General features: G+C 44.6%; 1 protein-coding gene across 1 annotated transcript; it reads left to right on the forward strand.

Moving 5' to 3' along the window:
* Positions 1–10,677: 10,677 nt before the first annotated feature.
* Positions 10,678–25,434, forward strand: Rdh11 (retinol dehydrogenase 11). The gene is made up of 7 exons (XM_075947429.1): positions 10,678–10,828; positions 13,905–14,023; positions 14,384–14,539; positions 16,917–17,021; positions 17,934–18,143; positions 20,458–20,647; positions 24,721–25,434. The coding sequence occupies exons 1-7, from the start codon at positions 10,764–10,766 to the stop codon at positions 24,824–24,826; spliced, it is 951 nt and encodes a 316-aa protein (XP_075803544.1). The 5' UTR covers positions 10,678–10,763; the 3' UTR covers positions 24,827–25,434.
* Positions 25,435–25,511: the final 77 nt, after the last annotated feature.

The following is a 25,511-nucleotide window of genomic DNA, read 5'->3' on the forward strand; positions in this document are numbered from 1 at the left end:
GGTGAGTACCTCACAACATGCGTACCTGCTACCTGCAGAGGCCTGAAGAACATGCTGGATCCCCTGGAACTGGAGTTATGGATGATTGTGAGCCACCATGTAGGTGCTGGAAAACTATCCCTGGTCCTCTGCAAGTGCCCTTAACCACTGAATAATCATCTCATCAGCCCCTAAATCTTACTTTTTAAAAGGATGAATTAATCACTGTACTCAAGAGGTTGAAATGAGGACCACTTGCTCAGGATTTGGAAACCAGTCTAGGCAACATAGTGAGATTGCATTTTTTTAGAGAGAGAGAGGCAATTGTAATATGATAACTATTTAACAAACAAAACCACAATTCATTGATTAAAAAAAAAACTTTAGGGGGCCTGGAGAGGTAGCTCAGCAGGTAAGAGCACCTCCTGTTCTTCTAAGCTACCCAACTTTGGTTCTCAGCACCCACATTGTATGGTAGCTCACAGCCACTTACAACTCTAGCTCCAGGAGACCTGACACCCTTTTCTGGGCTCCATAGACACCTGCATACAATGTGTGGCATATAGGATGCACAGATACATACATAACTAAAAAATAAAATGAATCTTTAATAATAAAAAAACAGTTTATGTAGCGAGGTGGCTCAGTAGATAAAGCTCTTGTCACAGAAACCTGACAACCTGAGTTTGAGCCCAAGCACCCACAGAGAAGTAGAAGAGAACTCAACTCATAAAAGTTGCTCTCCACACTGGGCAGTGGTGGCATATGCCTTTAATCCCAGCACTAGGGAAACAAAGGCAAATGGAACTCTATGAGTTCAAGGCTAGCCTGGTTTACAAAGCCACGTTCCAGGACAACTAGAGCAGTTATACAAAGAAATCCTGTTTTGAAAGAAGCAAAAAACAAAGAAACAAACAAACAAAACACAAATTGTCCTCTGACCTTTATACCCACATAACAATAAAAACGTCATTAACTAGATTTAAATGTCTTCATGGACATTTAGTATGAGAACAATTGCAGCTGTTTCACAGAGGATCAAAAGGCTAATTTGACTAGAGTCACACTTGTGAGATTAAACACAGCATCAGTGCTCAGTCTGCTTGGCTGTGGAGAGGCAACTCTCTCTGTGTCCCCTTCCCTTGAATCTCAAAAGGGCAGGAACCTCGATGTCATTCTCTTGAATAACAGACCACACAGAAGTGGCATTATGCAGCTTTCTATGTTTAGGCTTAGGAGTCTTCCTGTCTCTTGCCTATCACTCCTGAAAATCAAAGTTATCTTATTATAAATCCAACAAACAAAATCTGTGTGCATAGCTAAAATTGTATTCTGTTGTATATGGATGTAATAAGTTTCCTACATCTGAGTTTTTGTTGTATAACTATAGGTAGGAGGAAAAAGAAAAAGACAGGGAAGAGGAGGAGGAGGCAGAAAAGAAGGAGGAGGAGATGATGAACAACCAACTGATGTAGGAGGTTCTTCTGCTTGTGTTTTGCTTTCATTGGTTGAATAAAGAAACTGTCTTGGCCTTTTTTTAATTTTTTTATTATTTATTTATTTTTTGGTTTTTTCGAGACAGGGTTTCTCTGTGGTTTTGGAGCCTGTCCTGGAACTAGCTCTTGTAGACCAGGCTGGCCTCGAACTCACAGAGATCCGCCTGCCTCTGCCTCCCAAGTGCTGGGATTAAAGGCGTGCGCCACCACCGCCCGGCTCTGTCTTGGCCTTTTGATAGGGCAGTACTTAGATGGGTGGAGTAGACAGAACAGAATGCTGGGAGGAAGAAGGCAGGCAGAGAGCCACTGTGGAGCCAGCTGCCAGGCCAGACATGCTGACTCTTTCCCGGTAAGCCACAGTCACGTGGTGATACACAGATTTAATAGAAATGGGTTAATCAAGATGTGAGAATTAGCCAATAAGAAGCTAGAGCTAATGGGCCAGGCTGAATACAGTTTCTGTGCAATTAATTATTTCAGGGCTAAGCTAGCCAGGTGGCAGGACAGCCCGCTGCTGGTCTTATAACAACCAGCATTCTGAGAGGACCATAAAGAGATCCCGAGACTACAGAGAGAGAGTGGCCCAGTTCAGCCTCAGCCTCTGGCTATTCCTGCCAAAGCTTGAGACGTTTGAGGGATACCTTCTTGAATTTCCCCAGACCGACCCACATGTCAATTTTGCCCCATGGAGCCACACAGTCAACTCCATATAGCACAGAAAAATCACCTTGTGAAACTCTTCTGAACTACTAATCATGATCAAATCATGACCATTGTAAAGTAAATTCTATTTAATTCCTAAGTGTAGGTGGAGTGTTACCCAACTATGGATAATTGGAACCATGGTTTGACAAAACTGCCCTAGAGAACTATTACTCAACACACATTTGCAAAATAAATACCTTAAGCAATAAAACAAAGATCCCTTACTAATGACACCTTACTACCTTTGAATTCACGCCTAGATGTAAACTTGAAAGAGAACGATATTAATCTGTAAACCAGAGCTATCTGGGAGCCAGCTTGTTACGGGGCCACAGGCTTTTTCATTTCTTTCCAAATGTCAGTTGAGCACTTAACCAGTCTGGGTTAATGAATGTGATGTTGGGTTACAGTTACTGAGGGGCGATTTGCCAGGTCCCAACCTCTCCAAAGGAAAAGAAACAATACCCATCACATCCTTGGTAGGTACACAGAAAGATGGTCCCATTTACCAAAACGTAAGAAACTCATGGGGAGGACCAGGACATCCAGAAAAAGGGGCCTGATGGGTGGTGGGAAACACAGATCTGGCACTCAGAGAAATCTGGGAGGGAGAAATTGGCGTGTTGAGCTTTGTAATTTCTTTGGGGAACGAAACAGAACATGAACTCAGTGCCACATTCTTTGGCCTAAACCCTCCATTGCTTGATGTAATGTAAAAGTGTAGTTCCAGCTTGGCATTCCAGGCCCAACATGTTCTCCCTGGCCACTGCTTGTGCCTCTGACCTTAGTAGCTGCTATCCCTTGCCTGTACCCAGCCTTCTAAATTATTAAAATTAGCAAAAAAGATAATAGGGTTCATTATAGTATATAACATACTATATTACATAACATATATATGACGTATAACATACACTACAATGATATGCGACATATCACATATATCATTATAATATATTATATTTGATATACATAGATATGTGTGATATATATGATGTATATATCACACATATTTTCATACCCTTATAATATGTACCCTTCTACTATCCTCTCCTCTCCCTCCTCCCACCTCACTGCCTACTTCTCGCTCCCCGGTGCTTTCTTGTTGCGTGTGTAGATAGACACCAGATAAGTACATAGGATACATAGACAGGAAGATAGGAAGAAAGTCAACTCCAGATTCCATAAGAGAGAAAACATGCACTGTTTTGCCGGGCGGTGGTGGCGCACGCCTTTAATCCCAGCACTTGGGAGGCAGAGGCAGGCGGATCTCTGTGAGTACGAGACCAGCCTGGTCTACAAGAGCTAGTGCCAGGACAGGCTCCAAAGCCACAGAGAAACCCTGTCTCGAAAAACCAAAAAAAAAAAAATGCACTGTTTTATTTGTCTCTCCCACCCTCAATGGGGAGGACTCTGTCTTGTATGTCTCTCTGCCCTCCTTTAGGCCTTTTCCTTCCCTCTCATAGTCTTCCTATGTTCATATCATACATATGTACTATCATGTTTGTATTGAAATCTAGATTATGCATATGAAAAACATGAGACATTTGTCTTTCTGAGTCTGGCCCATTCCACTTAACGTAATAATCTTCAGTTCCATCCATTTTCTAGAAAATGGCATAATTTCATTCCTCTGCATAGTTGAATAAAATTTCATTGCACACACCCATTAGGGTGATGGTTTGAATGAGACCGGGCCCCATAGGCTTGTATATTGGAACCCAGTTGGTGAAACTGTTTGGGAAGGATTAAGAGTTGTGGCCTTGATAGAAGATGTGTGTCACTGGGGTGAGCTTTGAGGTTTCAGAAGATTCATGCTATTCACAGTGTGCTCTCTGCCTCCTGCTTGTGGTTTGGGATGTGAGCTCTCAGCTGTTCCTGCTGCCATGGGTTTGCTCTACCACCACGGACTTTAGCCCTCTGGAACTGTAAGCCCAATAGCACGCTTTCCTTTGTAAGTTGCTCTGGTCATGGTGTCTTATCCCAGCAGCCACATTTCCTTAGGTTATTCATCTGTTCATGGGCACCTAGGCACTTCAGTATCTTAGCTGTTGTGAATAATGCAGCATGTATGGATCTGCAAATCTCTCTACTCAGGTTACCCTTTGATCCAGATTCAGCCACAGTCTAGTAGAACATCTGTCTTAGCTAGGGTTTGTATTGCTGCAAGGAAACACCATGACTCAAACAACTGGAGGAAGAAGGGGTTTATTTGGCTTAAACTTTCACAGCAATGTTCATCATTAGATAAAGTCAGGACAGGATCCTGGAGGCAGGAGCTGATGCAGAGACCATGGAGGGGTGCTGCTTACTGACTTGCTCCCATGACTTTGTTCATCCTGCTTTCTTATAGAACTCAAGACCACCAGCCCAGGGGTGTTACCACCCACTGTGGGATGGACCCTCCCCCATCAATAGGTAATTAAGAACATGCCTTACAGCTGGATATTATAGAAGAATTTTTTCAGTTAAGCTTCCCTCCTTTCAGATTTATCAGGCTGACATAAAACTAGCCAGGACAAATGACCTCTTGTCAATATGACACACAAATCACTGTTTAGCCAAAACCATTCTTTTCTTGTTCACCCCCAAGATCACACATTAACATCAACATCACAACATAAAACATTTTTACAAACTTTAAAAGTCTGACAGACTTTAAAAATTCAGTCACTTTAAAATTTAGCCTCTCAGGACTGGAGAGATGGCTCAGTAGTTAAGAGTAGTTGCTCTTCTAGAGGACCTGGGTTCAATTCCCAATACCCACATGATAGCTCACAACCATTTATAACTCGAGTTCCAGGGGATCCACACCCTCTTCTCTGTCTCCTCTATACCCCATGAACACTGCACACATTTGGTACACAAACATACTTATCAGCCGGGCGGTGGTGGCACACGCCTTTAATCACAGCACTTGGGAGGCAGAGGCAGGCAGATCTCCGTGAGTTTGAGACCAGCCTGGTCTACAAGAGCTAGTTCCAGGACAGGCTCCAAAACCACAGAGAAACCCTGTCTTGAAAAACAAAAAACAAAAAAACAAAAACAAAAAACAAAAAAAACCCCATACTTATTGGTGAAATATCCATACACATAAAAATAAATTTTAATAAAAATTCAATCTTTCAAATATGGTCTCCTGTAAATTAAAAAAATAAATTAAACATTTCTTTACTTCACAAAGGAAGAACCAGAGCACAGTTACAATCTGAACAAAGCGAAAACCAAGCTCAAACCATGCAAATAACTCAATGTCCAATGTCTAGGATCCACTTATGATCTTCTGGGCTTCTCCAAGGGCCTTGGATCCTTTCTGCTCCGTCCTCTGCAGCACACAGAGCTTGTCTTCTAAGGCTCCAGCTGGTTCCACACCACTCTTGCTGTTCTTGGTTAACCCAAGGTACTGGCGTCTCCAAAATGCTGAGGCCTTCTGTTGCAACTGGGCTGCACATTCACCAATAGCCTCTCCTAGGCTCACTTCATGGTGCCAAGCCTCAACTTCTCTGCATGACCCCTTCAATCCTGGTCCTTCAATGGCTACCGAGGCTGCAACGCATCGGTGGCTTCTCCTGGACTTTCAGAGTTCCCAACCTCAGCTGTTCTCCCTGACCTCTTCATGCCTTCAAGATAAGTACCACCCAGGTGCCTCTTACTACCACGTGTGACTGCCAGAGCGAGGTACAACCTTGCCCACCCCAGAACACAGCTTCTGTGTGCTGACTCTCAGGAAACACTTCCCTGAAGATTTTACCTCAGAACGGAACCTCTATAGGATGCTCCTACAGAACATCACACTGAGCTCTCAAGTCAATGGCTTTTCTAGCCCACAGCCCCCCTCCCCACAACACCATGGTCAGGTCTGTCACAGCAAAGCCCTACCATGCTGACCCCAACTTGACTCAGGTGGTGGGGCTGCACTCCTGTCCTGTGGGTGTGTCCCTCTCACGCTGGTTTTCCCCAGGGCTCTGAGGCCTGCTTCTTGGTTTTCTTGTACCAGCTCTGCCAAGGCCCAGGGAACTTCTTTATCTTTTATCTTAACGCCCCTCTCACTTCCCTTTTTAATGCTTATAATCTCAGTGCTCAGGATTTTGAGGCAGAAGGACTGTGAATTCAGGGCCACCCTGGGTTACCTAGTGAGTTCAAGGCCAGCCTAGGCTACTTTAGTAAGATCCTGTCTCAAAAAACAAACAAACAAACCCAACATCTAAAAAGAATCAGATGGAACTGGGTGTGGTGGTACAGAGGCAGGCGGATTTCTGTTAGTTCTAGGCCAGCTGGGGACTTTATGGTGAGCCCCTGCCTTAAAAAAAATAGACAAAAACAAAACAGAGTGTCCAAATGCAGTTGATAAATTTGCTTTCGGCAGACATTTGTAAACTCATCTCACTGTGTTTTCTTCATTTGTTTTTCTTCTAAATTCACATGATACAGTTCTTTTTTAATTTAACCTTTCTCTTTTTAAAAAGTATTTATTTTTTCATGATTTCCTAGATGCACATAAACAGTTTGATCATCTTCCCGCCCACATTATCCTCTCGTTTTGCCTTCCCCCTTCCCCTGAACCCTTTCATCTTCTGTATTTTTAACGCCTTTGGCGGGGTGGGGTGGAGTCTTGCATTAAGGTTAAGGCCACGAGCGTAGGTGGGGGATTATTTACTTGAGCAACAAAAATGTGTCAGCGGCTACACCACTGAGGTGTTACATGACCCCTCCGTCAGCAACCATTTCAGTTGTTCTACGTTCTTCTCAGTACTGGTGTGGGCAGCCTTTGTGCTTTGGCCATTCCTGTAGGAGGGTAGTAGTATTTTATTGTGGTTTTAATTAAATTTCCCTTAGTGTTTCTAACTGTCCTGTTTCTGGTTAAGTTTGTTCAAATCACTTGGCCACTTAAAAGATTTGTCTTTGGGGCCTGGAGAGATGACTTTGTTTTCTAACACCCACACAATAGCTCACAACCATCTGGAACTCCAGTTCTAGGGGACCTACTGGCCTCTTCTGGCCTCCAGGAATGCATATGGTACACAGATATACATGCAAGCAAAACATCCATATGCAATTTTTTTAACATTTTAATTAAATAAAAATTGAAAAGCACCTCTCTTTCTCGTTCTCCCTCCCTCTCTCTTTCTTTTCCCAGATTAAACCTGATATATCTCCAATCTCTCTGGCCTTTTCCAACCCCACTGACCACTACTATTTTCTTCCGTTAGTAATCCTCCAGGTTCTCCTCTGAAACAGCATCTCTAAGGAGTTCACCCAACGTATTATTGTTGTTGTTGTTGTTGTTACTGCTATGGGGAGTGTTGTTTTTTTTTTTAAATGCTGCAAGATCCCCGGTGGCAGTAGGCAACAGAAATGCTGTAGGTCCCAAATGGTGGTGGTGGGCCATGTGGCGGCAGACAGCGGGCCCTGGGAGCAGCCAGTCCCAGGCAGAGACGGCTGCTGGTCCCCAAGCAATGGCTGGTTCCAGGCAGGGAGACACATGGCGGGCGGGCAGAAGACAGAAACATGGATAGACACGAAATGCAGGGTGAGGTTGAATGTTTATTCAGGGCGTTATGGAGGAGGAAGGGTGAAGGGGGGGGACAGAGAGAGAGGGAGAGAGAGAAGAGGAGAAAGAGACAGAGAAGGGGGGAAGCAGAGAAGTGGGGAGAGAGGCAGAAGCGAAGCAGAAGCAGAAGCGAAGTGCTTCTGCCTCTCTGAGAGGAAGATGGAAAAGAGAGTGAGCTCAGGCCGGAAGCTGAAGATCAGCCTGCCTCAGCAGATGGGGCAGGGAGTGGGCATGGCTTGTCCCTTAAAGGGACCAAAACCATAACAGGGAGTTTGAGATAAGTTCTCTCTGTGTAGCTCTGGTTGTCCTAGAACTCATTTAGATCAGGCTGGCCTGGAACTCATAGATATCTACCTGCCTCAGCCTCCTGAGTGCTGGGATTAAAAGTGTATGCCACCATCCTCAGCTTAACCAATGTTTTTGTTTTTTAATTCTTATTTTGTGCATGTGGGTATTTTGTCTTCTTGCATGTCTGTGCATCATGTGTGTGCCTGATACTTAAGGAGGCCAGAAGAGGTCACTGGATTCCCGGACCTGGAGTCACAGACTGCTGTTAGCCACCATGTGGTTGCTAGGAACTGAACCCAGCTCTTCCGGAAGAGCGGCAAGTGTTTTTAACTGCTGGACACCTTCTCCAGCACCTTAACCAATGAGTTTTAGGTCTCATGAATGAGGACGATGTATCAAGTCACCTGAAATTGTATGCTAATGTTATATGGATATGAAAACTGTATATATCTAGGGAGAAGATTTCCAGATTCCTCTTTGGCAGTATGGTTTAACGTTAAGGACAGAAGCCCAGGGCATCTCCTGCTGAAGTCTGGACCCCAGCTCTGCTACCCATACTCTGACTAAACTAACAATGCTTTAGTTGAACTTTAGTTTCCTAGTTGGTAAAATGGAAAAAATTATAGTGGGGGCTGGAGAGATGGCTCAGTGGTTAAGAGCATTGCCTGCTCTTCCAAAGGTCCTGAGTTCAATTCCCGGCAACCACATGGTGGCTCACAACCATCTGTAATGAGGTCTGGTGCCCTCTTCTGGCCTGCAGGCATATATACAGACAGAATATTGTATAAATAATAAATAAATAAATATTGAAAAAAAAAAAAGAAAAAATTATAGTATCTGCTTCACGCTTGTAAGAATGAAAAGTTAGCCATGTGTAGTGGGCCACATGGTTAATTCCAGCACTTGGGAGGCAGAGGCAGGTGGATCTTTGTGAGTTCGAAGCCAGCCTGGTCTACAAAAGTTAGTTCCAGGACATCTAGGGCTGTTACACAGAAAAATCTTGTCTCGAAAAACCAAAACCAAAACAAAACAAAAAGGAACTGAAAAAAGCTAATAAATTTGAGGTTAGCTGAGGGAATTTAGCAATGGGGTGGGGGAGACTATAGTGCTTGTCCATGATCTGGCATATAAATCCTATATAAACACTGGCTAGTGACATTTCTGGCTCTGCTCCTTGCCCCCAAGCCCTCTACCCTCTACCCTGCTTTTCCCCAGCTCTGAGCCTTGTGAGGGTGCGCTCCTGTGTGTTGAGGTAGTGGTGGGGTCTTTCCTCGGTGAGTTCCTCTGTGTTGAGATGTATTGATCTTGACCTACCATGAGGCTTCAGCTCAAAGGCCATCTCAGAGTAGCCCTCACTAATCTCTAGAGCAGGAGAGTCCTGCCTTTTGTCAACTGCCAAAGTTCTATTCTTCCACAGCTTTCCCATGATCTATTTATAGTAATCCCTCTCCAAGGCTTTCCTTGGCGCCCTTTAAGCTTGAGAGGGCATAGGTTATGTCTGCCTGGCTCCCTCTGGGCCTTAGAACAGTCCAGTTCCCAGGAGGAATACCTGAAACATTTGTAAAACGAGTAAGGAACAGAACACACATAACAGGCTTTGTGTTGACCAGTGAGCTGCTGTCCAAACACCAAACAGCACAATGAGAAGAAAGTGACAAAAGCTGATGGTTACTAGACAATCTAATGCTAAGTCTCTAAGAATCTGCATTGTGTGAAGGAATCTCCTCCCCAATTGCTGCACAACATATTGCTTCAAGTTGGCCATGGAACAGGTGTCTTCCTGTCAAATGGAAAGTTATTAAGCCAAAGAACCAGAAACTATTAGTGTAGATGGGAAATCACAGGTGGATAATGATTTGTTAAAACTTAATCCATGTTATCATATCTGTCCTTCCTCTATCTCGATTGACACTGGGATGTGTCTCTACTGCATGTACTGACTTCTTGAGATCCTGTTCCCTTTGGACGTATACCTTGCCCAACCTAGATGTAGTAGGGATGGCCTTGGACTTTCCACAGGGTGGGGTGCATGGCCCTCTCTTAGGATTGGAGGGAGTGGGGTGGGAGGGTATGTGAAGGCTAGGAGGAGGAGAGGGAGAGGGAATTTGGATTGGTATTTTTTTTAAGTAATTAAAAAAAATTAACCCATGTTCATCCCCACGAAATAGACCTCAGATGAAAGAAAACTTGACTAGGGAGCTGCCTGTTCCCAGAGAAATGTTATTCTCTAGGGCAATGTCTTACTTGCTTTGCCCCCATAGGGCACAGTCTCTGAGAAAGGATGCCTTCCACCTCACCAACTGTCAGATAACGGCTCCTCTCCGGTGTAAATCGGCCTCAGAATACTTACCAGATGCTATCTCACAGACAAAATGTGGTAATTTCCTAATCATGACTGGGGAAAATTGAACAAAGCACTCGACTTGGGCTCCAAGAGAAAGCAAACTAGGGCGATTTCTAAAGAATCATTAGTAGCCATAGGGCGGCAGAAGGGCTGGTTCGATCCCACAGGGTCTAGGCCATTGGATTCTGCCTCTCCTGTATTGTGTTAGTCAACTTCTCACAGAGCTAGGAAGCATCTTCCTGAAAGTAAACCGCCAGGCGGCCACCAAATCCTGGACTACATTTCCCAGGGAGCTTTGCTCTCAGTCGGTTGCTATTGAATCGGGGTGTGTCTAGGAAAGAGAAGCCATAGTTGGCCAGCCGCTTAGGAGCATCAACCTCCACTGTGCTACGGCGCTGCTGAGATGGTTGTCTTCCTGCTGCTCCTCTGTCTTCCCTTCATCCTCTACCTGGCCACGCCAAAAATCAGGTCTGTGAGAATGTATTGCTTTTTCTTGCCAGGTCTTTTTGAGAGGACAAGAATCCCCACTGAAACTTATCCTCTTTCCCTCCCGCCCCCGCCCCCCCCCCCCAAAAAAAAAGACTAGGAAAACTCCCCAAGGAGTCCTTTCGATAGCCGAGATCTGGAGTTCAGTGGACTGCAGGCGAGATCCTGGTGCCTTGGTGTGGGTATGGCGAGACGCCAGACTCCAGGTGGTCGTGAGAGGACTCCCAGTTTCCCCAGCATCATTCTTTGCTCCTTCTGGCCTACCTTTCTTCTAGAACCACCCCCTTCTGGCTGGGGGAAGCCCGAGAGCACGGCGGGCTTCAGACCCTAACGTGGGGTGCAGCCCTCAACGCTGTTTCCTCCTTTCCCCCGCTTAGAATCAGCCTTTGTCTATCTACTTGCTTTCAGTCCTTGAGGTAGCACAGAGCGCTTGCACTTTTTGCTCTCTGAACCCGCCGGGAGTTTTATCCGTAGCCTCACTGTATGCTCTCTTTGCTGTTATTCCCTCCTCCGTGATAGTGTTAAAGGAGGGAATTGAAAGGGGGAGATTGCTTTCTTTTGCCGTCGGATCAGGTGTGCGTGTGTGTTTGCATGAATTAGACTCCTAAGGACCAGGAGAGGAAGGACGGAATGAAAGAAGGCGACATGGTCTCTTGGCCAGGTGTGTCAGATCAGCTCAAAACTGACCACATACCGCCAGAGAAATGAGCGGCCGGCTATGCTAGGAGCAGACAACTGATTGGTTCTGAGTAAGTCACCAGGAGTGACGGTAGACCAGTAATAAACGCCCTCTTCTTTCTGGCAACTTGGCTGTAGTTCCTATTGGACCTGAGGCTGTGCCCGATCCTCCTGTTATTTCTTACCATAGTAAATGATTTCTTCGGACCGGCTTCCCTCTGTTTCTACATCTCTTTCTCTCCCTGGTGGCCTTCTTCCATTTGTAGATTTCCTTCTCTCTAATACTCCCCGCTCCCACATGTAGTAGGCACACGTGGGCCTTGGACTCTGACGAAATCATGCCTTGAACCGGAACTCCGTCCAGCGAGATTTTTCTGAGAACAGTCCACGCTAAGGACTTTATTATCCCTGCTGAAGCTTGTAGGAGTGGGGCCAGAGCTGGGCTTTCATAGCTGACTGTCTCTTTTGTTTTTGCTGATAACGGAGAAAGAAGCAATACAGGTCCCCAGGACTTGTCAGTGTTGAAGCTCAATTTGAAGGGTTGTGAAAGACAGAGCCTTGATCCCTGAGCACAGAGGTTCAGCTGGAACGAGTTAGTTTGCCTTAAGCAATAGCTTCAGTTCGATGGAATTGAACTGCTTGCAATTCAATGGAAACACGGTCAATGGAAAAGGTCGAGATGCTCTTTCAAAACACACCTCTAAAGTTAACAGATGCCTTTAGTCCCAAGATTGTAGAGATTGTGTTTGTGCTTCATCCAGTTGGAAAGGCTGCAGAGCATACAGCATAGGACCAAGAACTCCGATTAGACAAACAAGCTACAGCCCCTCGCTCTTGTCTGCGTCACTCTGTTCTGTTGTCATTCTGTTATCAATGTGGGACCTTAGTAATCAAGCATGCGGCTTTGCACATGCTAAGTACATACTTTTACCCCAAGCTAAATCCCGAACCCTTGTCCCATTCTTTTTTTTTAAAAAAAATATTTATTTAGTTATTTATTTATTATGTATACAATGTTATGTCTGTGTGTATGCCTGCAGGCTAGAAGAGGTCACCAGACCTCATTACATATGGTTGTGAGCCACCATGTGGTTGCTGGGGACCTTCGGAAGAGCAGGCAATGCTCTTAACCGCTGAGCCATTTCTCCAGCCCCCCCCCCTTGTCCCATTCTTAAAAAGGCATGCACCATCACACCTGGGTCTTTATAAGTATAATTAATTTATTTTTATTTTATGTGCATTGGTGTTTTGCCTGCATGTATGCCTGAATGAGGGTTTCAGGTCCTCTAGAACTGGAGTTCCAGATATGACCATAAGCTACAGCTGTGAGCCACCATGTCTGTGCTGGGAATTGAACCCGGTCTTCTGGAAGGGCAGTCAGTGCTCTTAAACACTAAGCCATCTCTCCAGCCCCTCTCCCATTCTTAAACGTGTGAATGTGTTATCTTTTTCTTATTGTTGACCTGGATTCATAAGCTTATGATTTCTACTCTTTGAATTGGATTAGCCATTCTCAAGATTATAAAATGCCATTTGTCACAGATTGGCAGGCAGATACCACATTTCTTCTGCTTGGATGAGTCTTGTGATTTCCTAAGCCAAAAATGCAGGATGGGCAACTGCAACTGAAGTCTGGGGCCTGACCACTCACGCACTCACCCAGGTCTTGTTCTTAAGGGAGCAGATAGAACTTTAATTTAGTTTTTAGAGGCAAAATCTCTCTAAATCACCCTAGCTGTCCTGGAACTCACTTTGTAGATCAGGCTGGCCTTGAACTCATAGAAATTCCCCTGTCTCCCAAGTGCTGGGATCAAAGGTGTGCCGTTCCTTGCCCAGCCAGATCTAACTTTTGTCTTTAAAATGCTATCACTTTTTGTCCTTAAACAAGAGCATAAAATTTTTGTTTTTGTTTGTTTCCCTTTTTGAGACAGTTGCTTAGTAGCCCAGGCTGGCCTTAAACTCAATTCTTCCATCTCCTAAATGGTAAGATTGTATCTGGCTTATGAGTAGATGGCTGTCTTCTTTATTTTCCATTTTTTAACATTTATTTATTGTGCGTATATGGATATTCATTGTATGCTGGGGCGGGTGCACATGTGTGTCCCATAGCGTACATGTGGAGTCAGAGGACACTTTCAGGAGTCTCACTTTCTATCATGTAGGTCCTGGAGTCTGGACTGATGTCGACAGCCTGGAGGCAGGCGTGCTGACCTGCTAAGTCATCTGCCTGGTCTTGCCACTTTTCAGCTTAAGCTTAAGAAAGAGTTACATTGAAGAAATAAAAGCAAACTCAGCCTTGGGATTGGCAGGCAGATGGAGTTGCAGGAATGCTCAGCAGGAAAGGATAATGAAGAACTGATATCTTTTTCTGTGTTTCTAGGAAAATGCTGTCCAGTGGAGTGTGTACATCTAATGTCCAGCTTCCTGGGAAGGTGGCCATAGTCACTGGTGCTAACACAGGCATTGGGAAAGAGACTGCTAAAGACCTGGCCCAAAGAGGCAAGTGCACCTGCTCCCAACTCGCCCTTGCCGATGTTTTGCCCCTCACAGTGATGACCATGCTCATTGTTTCTTTCCAGATCTGGAATTTAAGGGTACTCCAAGCACCTCGTTAATTTCCTATGATGGTCTGAATCTAGTATGATGCTCTACATATAATGGGCACTTAACGAGAAACTTAAAAAATAACAAGTACCATCTCTATTTTTTTCTTTGCTCATTTGCTTCAGATACCACTGTTGTGAAGTAAGGGATAAAAATTACTGTTCTGTAAAATATCAGGAACATTCAGCATCTGTGTTCAGTCTCTCAAACCACTTGAAAATAGAGCCAACAGTTTTCCCTTCATTTGATTGACAGGAGCCCGTGTGTATTTAGCTTGCCGGGATGTGCAAAAGGGGGAACGGGTGGCCAGCGAGATCCAGGCCACCACAGGGAACAGTCAAGTCTTGGTACGGAAACTGGACCTAGCTGATACCAAGTCTATTCGAGCCTTTGCCAAAGAGTTCTTAGCTGGTAAGTGGAGACAAAGACTGTATTATGAACATTGGCGCCTAATTTTCTTCATGTCACTATGTCAACACATTATGATCAAGGGGACATCTTCTGGATACAGAAACAAAGAAAGAATCTGTCTTAGTTACTTTTCTGTTGCCATGGTGAGACACCATGACCAAGGCAACTTATAAAAGAAAGTGTTTAATTTGGGTTTCACAGTTCTAGAAGGCTACAGTCTATGACCATCATAGCGAGGAGCATGGCAACAGGGAGGCAGGCCTGGTGCTGGAGCAGTAGCTGAGAGATTATAGCTGTAACCATAAAGCATAAAAAGCTAATTGGGAATGGTATGGACTTTTGAAATCTCCAAGCCGACCCCCAATAACACACCTTCTACAATAAGACTACACCTCCTAATCTTTCCCGAAGAATTCCATCAATCGAGATCAAGTATTCAAATATATGCACCTATGGGGACCACCACAGAGCCCCAAACCCATAACAGTGAGCAAGAGCTAAAGTAAAAAATGTAGCAAGAACATCAGGACTCAATATGGGCTGGCTTGGTAGGGTCTGACATAAACATCCATGCTGGGATAGGGAAGTGATGCAGCCTCAGGCCTTTGAGAGCTGGAGCTGTATAAAATGTTGGGATTCATAGAGAGCCATTCGTCTATGGCATAAGTACTAAAAAGAAAAACAAAACCCTGGCCACCACCCCAGGGCCATAATAAAGTCGCTTACCCTTTCTTGGTATACTGGATATTTTTCTCTTGCTGTGATAAGACACCATGGCCGTGTCAACTTATAAAAGAAAGCAGTAAATTGGGTTTAGAGTTCCAGAAGGCTAGCGGCCATGATGGGAGAGCAAAGCATAGCAGCAGGAACAGCTTGAGCTCACGTCTTGAACTACAAGCAAGACCTGAAAAGTGTCCTGGGAATGACACAAGTCTTTTGAAACCTAAAACCTGTCCCCAGTGACATATTCTTCCGGCAAGGCCACACTACCTAATTCTCTCCAGAAAGCTACCAGCTAGGTACCGAGTATTCAAATGTCGGAGATCTATGGGGCACATCTCATTCAAACACACACTTAGCATCTGGATAGATGAAGGAAGGGTGGGGATCTGCAAGAAATTAGAATCCAAGCTGATGTCATGAAGTCATTCTACTAAGTGCTGTAGCATCTTAACTTAGAAACCTGTGGGGCCAGCAAAATGGCTCAGCAGGTAAAGGTGCTTGCTGTCAAGCCTGCTGACCAGAGTTCAGCCTTTAGGACCCCCGTGGTGGAAGGAGAGAACTAAATCCCACAAGTTGTCCTCTGACCTGCACATAAACTCCATGCCATCTATTCTCTCTCACTCAAATAAATAAATGCAATAACATTTTTTAGAAAGTTGTGGTATTTCACCAAAAGTAGACCCAAGAGTACTGTTCAGGTATGCCCGACCCTCATCACCCAGGGATCTAGACTTCTTTTTTTTTTTTTTTTAAGATTTATTTATTTATTATGTACACAGTGTTCAGCCTCCATGCCTGCAGGCCAGAAGAGGGCACCAGATCTCATTACAGATGGTTGTGAGCCACCATGTGGTTGCTGGGAATTGAACTCAAGACCTCCGGAAAGGGCAGTCAATGCTCTTAACCTCTGAGCCATCTCTCCAACCCAGATCTAGACTTCTTTTTTTTTTTTTAAATATTTATTCATTTATTATGTATACAATATTCTGTGTGTATGCCTGAAGGCCAGAAGAGGGCGCCAGACCTCTTTACAGATGGTTGTGAGCCACCATGTGGTTGCTGGGAATTGAACTCAGGACCTTTGGAAGAGCAGGCAATGCTCTTAACTACTGAGCCATCTCTCCAGCCCCAGATCTAGACTTCTTAAGGGAAATAACTTTCACCTGAAGGAGTTTACAGTCAAGAATTACAATGCACATAAGGAAATGAACTACAAGAGCAAGGTGGCAGGTTTCTTTGGGGCCCAAATCCTAGACCTATGGGTGCTTATGGAGCATCCTTTTTCTGTGGGCGTCTGTGTCTTTCCATTCAGCTTGGAAGTCTTTCTGGTGGGCAGAACATTTCCCCAAGACAACGAGCAAAAAGCTTTTGGAGAACATGGACATACTATTCTGCGGTGGAAAATAGAATTTGGCCATGTAAAAGTGTGTGAGGTCAGCCCTAGTCTTACAACAACAACAACAACAACAACAAACAATAACAAAGTATAAAAGGAGTCTTACAATAAAACCAATGCAAAATAATAGGAGGGTATATGGGGCAAAGAGTGGGGTCTTGCCTCCCTGCTTTCATTCCCCTTCTGTGGAGGCCTAGGCCTGGGTTGTAAGAACGATTTCTGAGCTGTGAAAGCCATGGCTGTCTTCTCTTCCTGCAGAGGAAAAGCACCTCCACATTCTCATCAACAATGCAGGGGTGATGATGTGCCCCTACTCGAAGACGGTAGATGGCTTTGAGATGCACATCGGAGTCAACCACTTGGGTGAGAAGTCTGCCCTCAATCTAAAGCCAGAGGGAACCTAAAACTCTCTCAGAAAATTCGGGGTCAGATCGAACCTTCTCTCTGGAACCATTGGAGCTCAGGACTGTAATCAACCATGCATGTATAATAAATAGTTGAGAACTGCCTGAAAACTGAGGGCTTCAAGTTCTATCTACTATATATATATATACGTACATACATACATAGTTACATATACACACTCACATGTATTTCTGTGGGGGTGTATGCTACATGTATGTACATGTCTACAGAGCTGAAAGAAAGTATCAGATCCCCTGGAGCTAGAGTTAAGGGGTTTGTAAGGCTCCATATATTGGTGCTGGGAACCCAACTCGGGTTTTCTAGAAGGGCAGCAAGTGCTCTTAACCGCTGAGCCATCTCTCCACGTCCTCTTCCTACTCTTTAAATCTGTAATTCAGATTTGGCTTCTGTTGGGAGTATATCTGAACAGCTTGATTAGATTGAGGTATGTGTTGCTTATCTTTATGGCCAGCATCAGGTGGAGGCCATGGGCTCTTCATGCTCATTTGTTTTGGGAACAAGGTCTTGCTATGTAGCCCAGATTACCCTCCAGCTCACGATCCTTCCGCCTCCGCCTCCTGAGTGTGTGCCACTGTCTGCTCTCCGAGAGTGGCCCGCCCAGCTCTGTGGAGATGAAACAGGACCTGCCTTGTATAAAGGTGTCTTGTGTCTTTGGCTGTTTCTGTTTTCTTGAAAACAGAACTTGCTCTCTAATTTATGATGAAAAGTTGCCGTGGTGGCCTCCATCCTGACTGCCCTCTCACCTGTCCCGGCTGCTAATGCTTCCCATGGCTGAGCTCTCCTTGCCACTATGCTTCTCACCCGACGTGGGTGCTGAACAACTCTGATAGCCCCGCTTTCTCTCAACAGGTCACTTCCTCTTGACTCATTTGCTGCTAGGGAAACTGAAGGAGTCAGCCCCATCAAGGGTTGTCAATGTGTCCTCCCTGGCACATCATCTGGGAAGGATCCACTTCCATAACCTGCAGGGCGAGAAGTTCTACAGTGCAGGTCTAGCATATTGCCATAGCAAACTGGCCAACATTCTCTTCACTCAGGAACTGGCCAGGAGGCTGAAAGGTGAGTCTGGGAGGGAACAGTCTGGGAGGCAGGCGCCAGTGGGAAGTAGTGAAAAGCCACAGGATGGGAGCTGTTTCCCAGGGTCCATCACCTGCACAGGAGCAACTTCCACGAGTCTAACTGGGTATGGTTTTATAAGTAGCCCACATTGACTATCGGGGGTGGCTGACTGGGCACAGGGAAATTCTGACTTTGATTCTGAAGACTTGGTCCCACTGCTTAATACTGTGTGACCTGCAGCAAGTTACTGAGATTTCCAAGATTTAGTTCCTCCCAGGTACAGTGAGGACTGCCTCATGGGTTGCTGCCACAATCCATTCAGTACTCATGATAAGTGAAATGTAACTTAATAACAGACATTAGTATAAAACATGTACTAGGAGTGGTGGACGGGGGAGGAGGCATCTCTCTAACAGCCAGAGGTCACACAAGGGGCTGGAGAGATGACTTAGCAGTTCAGAACCCTTGTTGCTCTTGTAAAGGACCCAGGATCAGTTCTCAGCAGCCACATGGTGGCCTAACCATCCACAATTCTAGTTCCAGGAGATCTGATACTTTCTTCTGACCTCCTTGGGTACCAGATACACATGTGGTGTGCATACATGCAGTCAAAACACTCATAGCAATAAAATAATTTTTTTTTTGAGACAGGGTTTCTCTGTGGCTTTGGAGCCTGTCCTGGAACTAGCTCTGTAGACCAGGCTGGTCTCGAACTCACAGAGATCCGCCTGCCTCTGCCTCCCGAGTGCTGGGATTAAAGGCGTGCGCCACCACCGCCCGGCTAATAAAATAATTTTTAAAAATAAAAGAGAAAATACACAATATATACAAATTTACCCCGTTCAAATTCAGAAGAGCAGTTTGGGGTGCAGATTTCTAAATAAATGCAAGCACACAACAGTTAAGAGCACTTGCTGCTCTTCCAGAGGATCCAAGTTCAGTCCCTGCCAGTAACTTCAGCTCCAGGGGATCTTCTCACCTCTTCATACACCCACACACATGGCATAAACACACAGAGACATACATATACACAAAATAAAATAGAAATAAATCTCTTTTTAAAATGTGAGCATCAGCCGGGCAATGGTGGTGCATGCCTTTAAATCCCATCACTCAGGAGGCAGACCAATCTCTTGAGTTTGAGGCTAGCCTGGTCTACAGAGTGAGTTCTAGGATATCCAGAGCTACACAAATAAACCCTGTCTCAAAAAAAAAAAAGAATATGAGCATCATAAATTTGTAAGAGGGGGGTTTAGGTTTAGTGAGTCATGGGATTCTGAGGTTAGGTGTTTGGGTAGAAAGTGACGACTGAGGACATCCAGAACCAAGTCAAAACACCTGAAGATTTAAGAACACTGGGAGAGGCATGGGGTCATGGAAGCCCAAGAGGAGGGATGAGATGAGGATGGCCAAGTGTGAAGAGCTGCTTTGATGCTGAGTCTCGGCTCTGCTGTCCTAGAGCAGAGAAAAACCTTTCTGGACCTGGTTCCTAAATCTGTACAACAGGCATAAATCAAGGGAGTAGTGTGTGTAATGTCACCAGAGGTCATAGTGTGTGTGTGTGTGTGTGATGTCACCAGAGGGAGCAGCGTGTGTGTGATGTCACCAGAGGTCATAGTGTGTGTGTGTGTGTGTGTGTGTGTGTGTGTGTGTGTGTGTGTGATGTCACCAGAGGGAGCAGCGTGTGTGTGATGTCACCAGAGGGAGCAGCGTGTGTGTGTGTGTGTGTGTGATGTCTTCAGAGGGAGCAGCGTGTGTGTGATGTCTTCAGAGGGAGCAGCGTGTGTGTGATGTCACCAGAGGGAGCAGCGTGTGTGTGTGTGTGTGTGATGTCTTCAGAGGGAGCAGTGTGTGTGTGATGTGGTCAGAGGGAGTAGAGTGTGTGTGATATCACCAGAGGGAGCAGCGTGTGTGTGATGTCACCAGAGGGAGCAGCGTGTGTGTGATGTCACCAGAGGGAGCAGCGTGTGTGTGATGTCACCAGAGGGAGCAGCGTGTGTGTGATGTCACCAGAGGGAGCAGCGTGTGTGTGTGTGTATGTGTGTGTGTGTGTGTGTGTGTGTGTGTGTGATGTCTTCAGAGGGAGCAGTGTGTGTGTGTGATGTCGCGAGAAAGAGCGAATGTATGTGTTCTGTCTCTAGAGCGAGTAGTGTGTGTGTGATGTGGCCAGAGGGAGCAGAGTGTGTGTGTGATGTCACCAGAAGTGTGGATTTTGTCTATGGGGTCATATGTGCCTTTACATGCCTTGCTGTCTTTGCTAGTTGGTAAAATCAGGTCTTATCTTCCTTCTTTGCATGGTACCTGCCTACACCAGGCTCTGGAGTAACAACATATTCTGTCCACCCTGGAACAGTCAATTCTGAATTGGTTCGGTACTCGTCATTTATGAGATGGATGTGGCAGCTTTTCTTCCTTTTCATCAAGACCCCTCAACAGGGAGCCCAGACGAGCCTGTACTGTGCCTTAACAGAAGGTCTTGAGAGCCTAAGTGGCAGTCACTTCAGGTATGTACCTGTCTTTGAAAATGAGTTGTTCTCCAAAACCACAGAGAAACCCTGTCTCGAAAAAGAAAAAAAAAAAAAGAAAGAAAAGGAGTTGTTATTGCTTAAGGGAAAAACTTGGGTTTGTCTACTATAGTATATGCTTTTATATAAAGTGTATTTCCCAGAGTTGGAGACATGGCTGTGCTAGCACAGGCTGCAATTCCAGAGGACCTGGATTCTGTTCTCAGTACCCAACTGTCCATAACTCTAGTTCCAGAGAATCTGATGCCCTCTTCTGGCCACCAGGGGTACTAGGCATGGACATGGTGCACAGACATACAGGCAGATAAACACTCATACATATAAAATAAAAATAATAATATTTTTTAAATTTAAGTACATTTATTAAAATAGCTTTTGCCCTTTGAGGTTAAGAGTTTTCTTTTAATAAGAGAATTGACATATTCACAATTTTGTAGTACCTGCTAGGTTTGATCTTATTTTTATATCATCTTTTACAGTAATAATTATGTTTTCTTTCTCTCTCTTTCTTTCTCTCTCTCTCTCATCAATCCTGTTTTCTTCCCTTTTTGGACCTCAACTTCTGTTTTGTTTTTAATCTGTATTTCTCTATTATCTTCAAGATTGAAATAGTATCAATAGATTCCCTTCTACTTTGTTTTATTATTTTCTCAGTATTGGGGATGGAACCCAGAGCCTCTTGCAATGTTAAGGCAAGTGCTCTATCATTGCTATATTCCCTGCCCTGTTATTTGCTTTTTGAGTGTATTGTATACATGTTAGTGTTTGTGATGGTGCATGTGTGTCTGTACATGTAGAAACCAGAGGACAACTTCTGGCGCCATCCACCTTTTGAAGGACACAGAACAACAAGATTTCCCTTTAGCTTGAGACATGCCAAGGCAGACTAACTGGCCAGTGAAACCTAGGAACACACCTGTCTCAGAAGTGAGACAAGTGTTGTCCATGACTGTGGAGAAAACAGAACCATCATACACTGCCAGTGGGAATGCAGAATGCTACAGCTACTTTGGAGAGGCCTGGTAGTTCCTCTGCAGTTAAACACAACGTTGCCCCATGGCTCAGAAATTCCATTACAAACGATAACAAATGTCCATATGAAAATTTCTACATGGGTCAAGTATGGTGGTGTATGTCTTTAATCCAAGTATTCAGGAGGCAGAAGCAGGAGGATCCTAAGTTCAAGGCCCACCTGGGTTACTTAGCAAGTTTAAAGCCAGCCAAAATACAGAGTGAAAACCTGGCTCAAAAACAAACACAAAACCAAAAAAACAGAGCTGGGACATTGTAGCTCACACCTATAATCCCAGCACTTGTAAAGCTGAGAGAGGGTGACTGCCACAAGTGCCAGCCAGCCCTGTCTCAAAACTAAAATGAAAGCAAGAAAATAATAATACAAATTATATGAATGTTTATAGTATTTAGCCAGAAAGCAGAACAGTATATTCATTTTATGCATGGTATATGGTGCTATGTTTATATAATGACATAGTCTTTGTAATTAAAAAGTAGTTAAAGGGCTGGAGAGATGGCTCAGTGGTTAAGAGCATTGCCTGCTCTTCCAAAGGTCCTGAGTTCAATTCCCAGCAACCACATGGTGGCTCACAACCATCTGTAATAAGGTCTGGTGCCCTCTTCTGGCCTGCAGACAAACACACAGACAGAATATTGTATACATAATAAATAAATAAATATTTTTTAAAAAAGTAGTTAAATAATAACATATGTTTTGGCATGGATGAAACTTGAAAATATTATGGTAAGTGGAAGAAGATACAAAAGATTCTAGTTATATGATTCCATTTATACAGAACATCCAGTACAGGCAAATCCTTAGAGATAGAAAGGCAGAAGGAATAGTCCTCTATCAGAACAGACTGCTATGCTCATTTCTAGATACTGATCTGCGTGACCACTGCTAGGTCAAATGAAGTAAAATTAATATCCACAGCATGAGAAAAATTCTTTTAAGAGTCAGTCCAATAACCAGATGTGCACACCTGTAATCCAAGCATTTGGGAACCAGAGGCAGGGACAAAGGATAAGGAGAATCCCAGCATAAGGATGTACTAGAGGGGATAGGGCAGTTGCTCAGTTAGGAAACACTTTGGGTTTGCCCATAATTATTTAGCTCATGTTCCCACCAGCATTTCTTACAGGATCATTGGATAAAAATGATTCTCATATAACTAGCACATCTCATGTGGGCCTATGTTCATTCACCCACAAGCAAAGTCAAGTGCAGTGGTACACACCTGTATTCTCAGCACTGGGAGGCAGAGACGGGAAGATCTCTGAGGCTTGCTGGCAGCCAATCTAGCTGAACTGGTGACCTTTAGTTCAGTGAGAGACCCTGTCCTAAAAATAGTAGAGTGTAATTGAAGAAGATATTGGACGTCAACCCCTGCCTTCCATATACATGAACACACACATGACATGTACATACATGCACATGAATGGTGTTTACACACATATATGCACACACTAAATGTGTAGATGCAGAGAATTTAAAATGGATAAAATAGTTGTCCTTGGAGCTGGGCAATATGGTGCACACCTTCATCCCAGCACTCGGGAGGCAGAGACAAGCAGATCTCTGTGAGTTCGAGGCCAGCCTGGTCTACAGAGTGAGTTCCAGGCCTGGCTCCATAGTTACTGAGAAAGCCTGTCTTGAGAAACCAAAAAAAGAAAAAAAATGTCCTTGAAAGAATTCTCTAGGTGGTACAGAGTTTGGATACCTGCCCTGCAGAATATGTCAATGCCGAGAAGGCATATGAATACCTTTTTGTGGTTTGACTGTGTCCCTAACACAACAGTGTTGAGAATCTGAACCATCAAGATTGGTATTACTGCCATTATTACAGAGTGGTTTGATATTATGAAAGTGGCTTCCTCTCACTCACTCTCTTTTATGCTTTTTGTTCTTCTCCTCCCTCCCCAGGTCCCCTTGTGACAGGGCTTCAAGCATGCCAGGCAGTGCTCAACCACTGAGCTAGTTCTAGTTCCCTGTAAGCAGAGTTTTCCCACCCCTTGAGACACTTCCAAATTACCACATAGAGACATATTAATTGTAAATGCTTGACCAATAGCTCAGGCTTATCACTAACGCCTACATGTTGCTAATCCGTATTCCTTAATTATGCTCTGCCACATGGCAGTACCATTATTGGCATAGCACATTCATCTCCTGCTCCCTCTGTGTCTGGCTGGCGACTCCTGACTCTGCCCTTCTCCTTCCCAGCATTCTCAATTTGGCTCTCCTGCCTAACTTATCCTGTTCGGCTATTGGCCAGTCAGCTTCTTTATTAAACCAACCACAGCAACACATCTTCACAGTGTATAAAAGGATTTCTCCACAGTTGTTCCCCAACCTTCTTACTCATGTAATGATGCCTTCTGCAGCCAATGTGAATAGCTGGACCTTAGTTCCTGCACACTGTCCTAGGCCTTGAAGGATAGACTTTGTGGCCTCATTTGAAGTAGATGGAGCTGTCCAGGTGTCAGGGAGGCACTGATCACATTGTAAAACAGACAAAGCATTCAGAGATGGTATAAGGAGAAGATAAAAATATTTTCTTAGGGGAAAGACTGGAGAATAGATTGGATGTGGTGGCATATGCCTATAATCCCAGCATTTCAGGGGAGGGCACAAGTCAAAAAGGATCATGAGTTTGTAGCCAGGCTGGGCCACAGAACAAGTGTTCCAGGCCAGCCAGGACCACACAGAGAGGCCAACAAACAGAAGGATCAGAGAATGAATGGGGCAGGACTGTCCTTGTGAAGTATTGGGGGGCCTGTGAACACTAGATTGTTTTTCTGTCATGTTCTTTATACTAGGCAAAAAGCAAATTCTGATCATTTTTAATTTTTTGGTTTTTTGAGACAGGATTTCTTTGTGTAGCCCTGGCTGTCCTGTAACTAGCTCTGTAGACTAGAACTCACAGAGATCCACCTGCCTCTGCCTCCTGAGTGCTGGGAATAAAGACATGTGCCACCATCAACCAGCACAAATTCCATTCTTAACCTTCTGTTCAAATCTGTTTCCCTTCCAGTGATTGCCAGTTGGCATGGGTCTCTGGCCAAGCTCGTAATGAGACAATAGCCAGGAGGCTGTGGGATGTCAGCTGTGACCTGCTGGGCCTCCCTATGGACTGGTAAGTGGTGGTTTGGACTCAAAAGAAGGTTGGAAGAAATGATGATTGTCCTTCAAAGTAGCCAAAAGCTTAAGCGCAAAGAGCAGAACTTCGAGTCTTGCCTGCTTGGCATCCATCCAGTTAAATCCCAGTACACTGCCAGGTTCCTCTAAATATCTTGAGTTTGAATGGACTTACTTTGTTCCTGATCCTGCCAACATTACTAGTGGTTTCACAGACTAAGATAGAGGACCCTTATATGACCTACGCAGTTCCTGTTTTCCTTTGGAAACCTATTCTTCGGAGAATGGAAGCCCTAGAAGGATGGTGCATGGCAGTGCAGATTAGATGTAGCTCCTCCCAACCAACCAATCAACCAACTAACCAACCTCTCCTTGAAGAGCTTCATTGCAACCTCATCTGAACCCCAGGAGTCCAGTGACCTGGCCCAACAGCAGGCCTTTGTGGCCCCAATGATGGGATACTTAAGAGGAATGTCTTCAGTCAATCTGGCAGTCTGAACATTTGCTCATGAAATACTTTCCCATGTCCGGACCACAGGAGAGCTTTCTTCTCTAAGAAGTTTGTGGATTTGATGGGCAGAAATAAAAATAAAGCTAAACTGTCATTTCCTACTGTTTCTCAGCCCAGTAAGGAGGTCACTAAGCCTTATGAGAAGCTGGCTTCAGCTACTGACCCCCAGACCAATG

This window comes from Microtus pennsylvanicus, chromosome 14 (assembly GCF_037038515.1).
Source record: "Microtus pennsylvanicus isolate mMicPen1 chromosome 14, mMicPen1.hap1, whole genome shotgun sequence".
In the NCBI taxonomy this organism is placed as follows: domain Eukaryota; kingdom Metazoa; phylum Chordata; class Mammalia; order Rodentia; family Cricetidae; genus Microtus; species Microtus pennsylvanicus.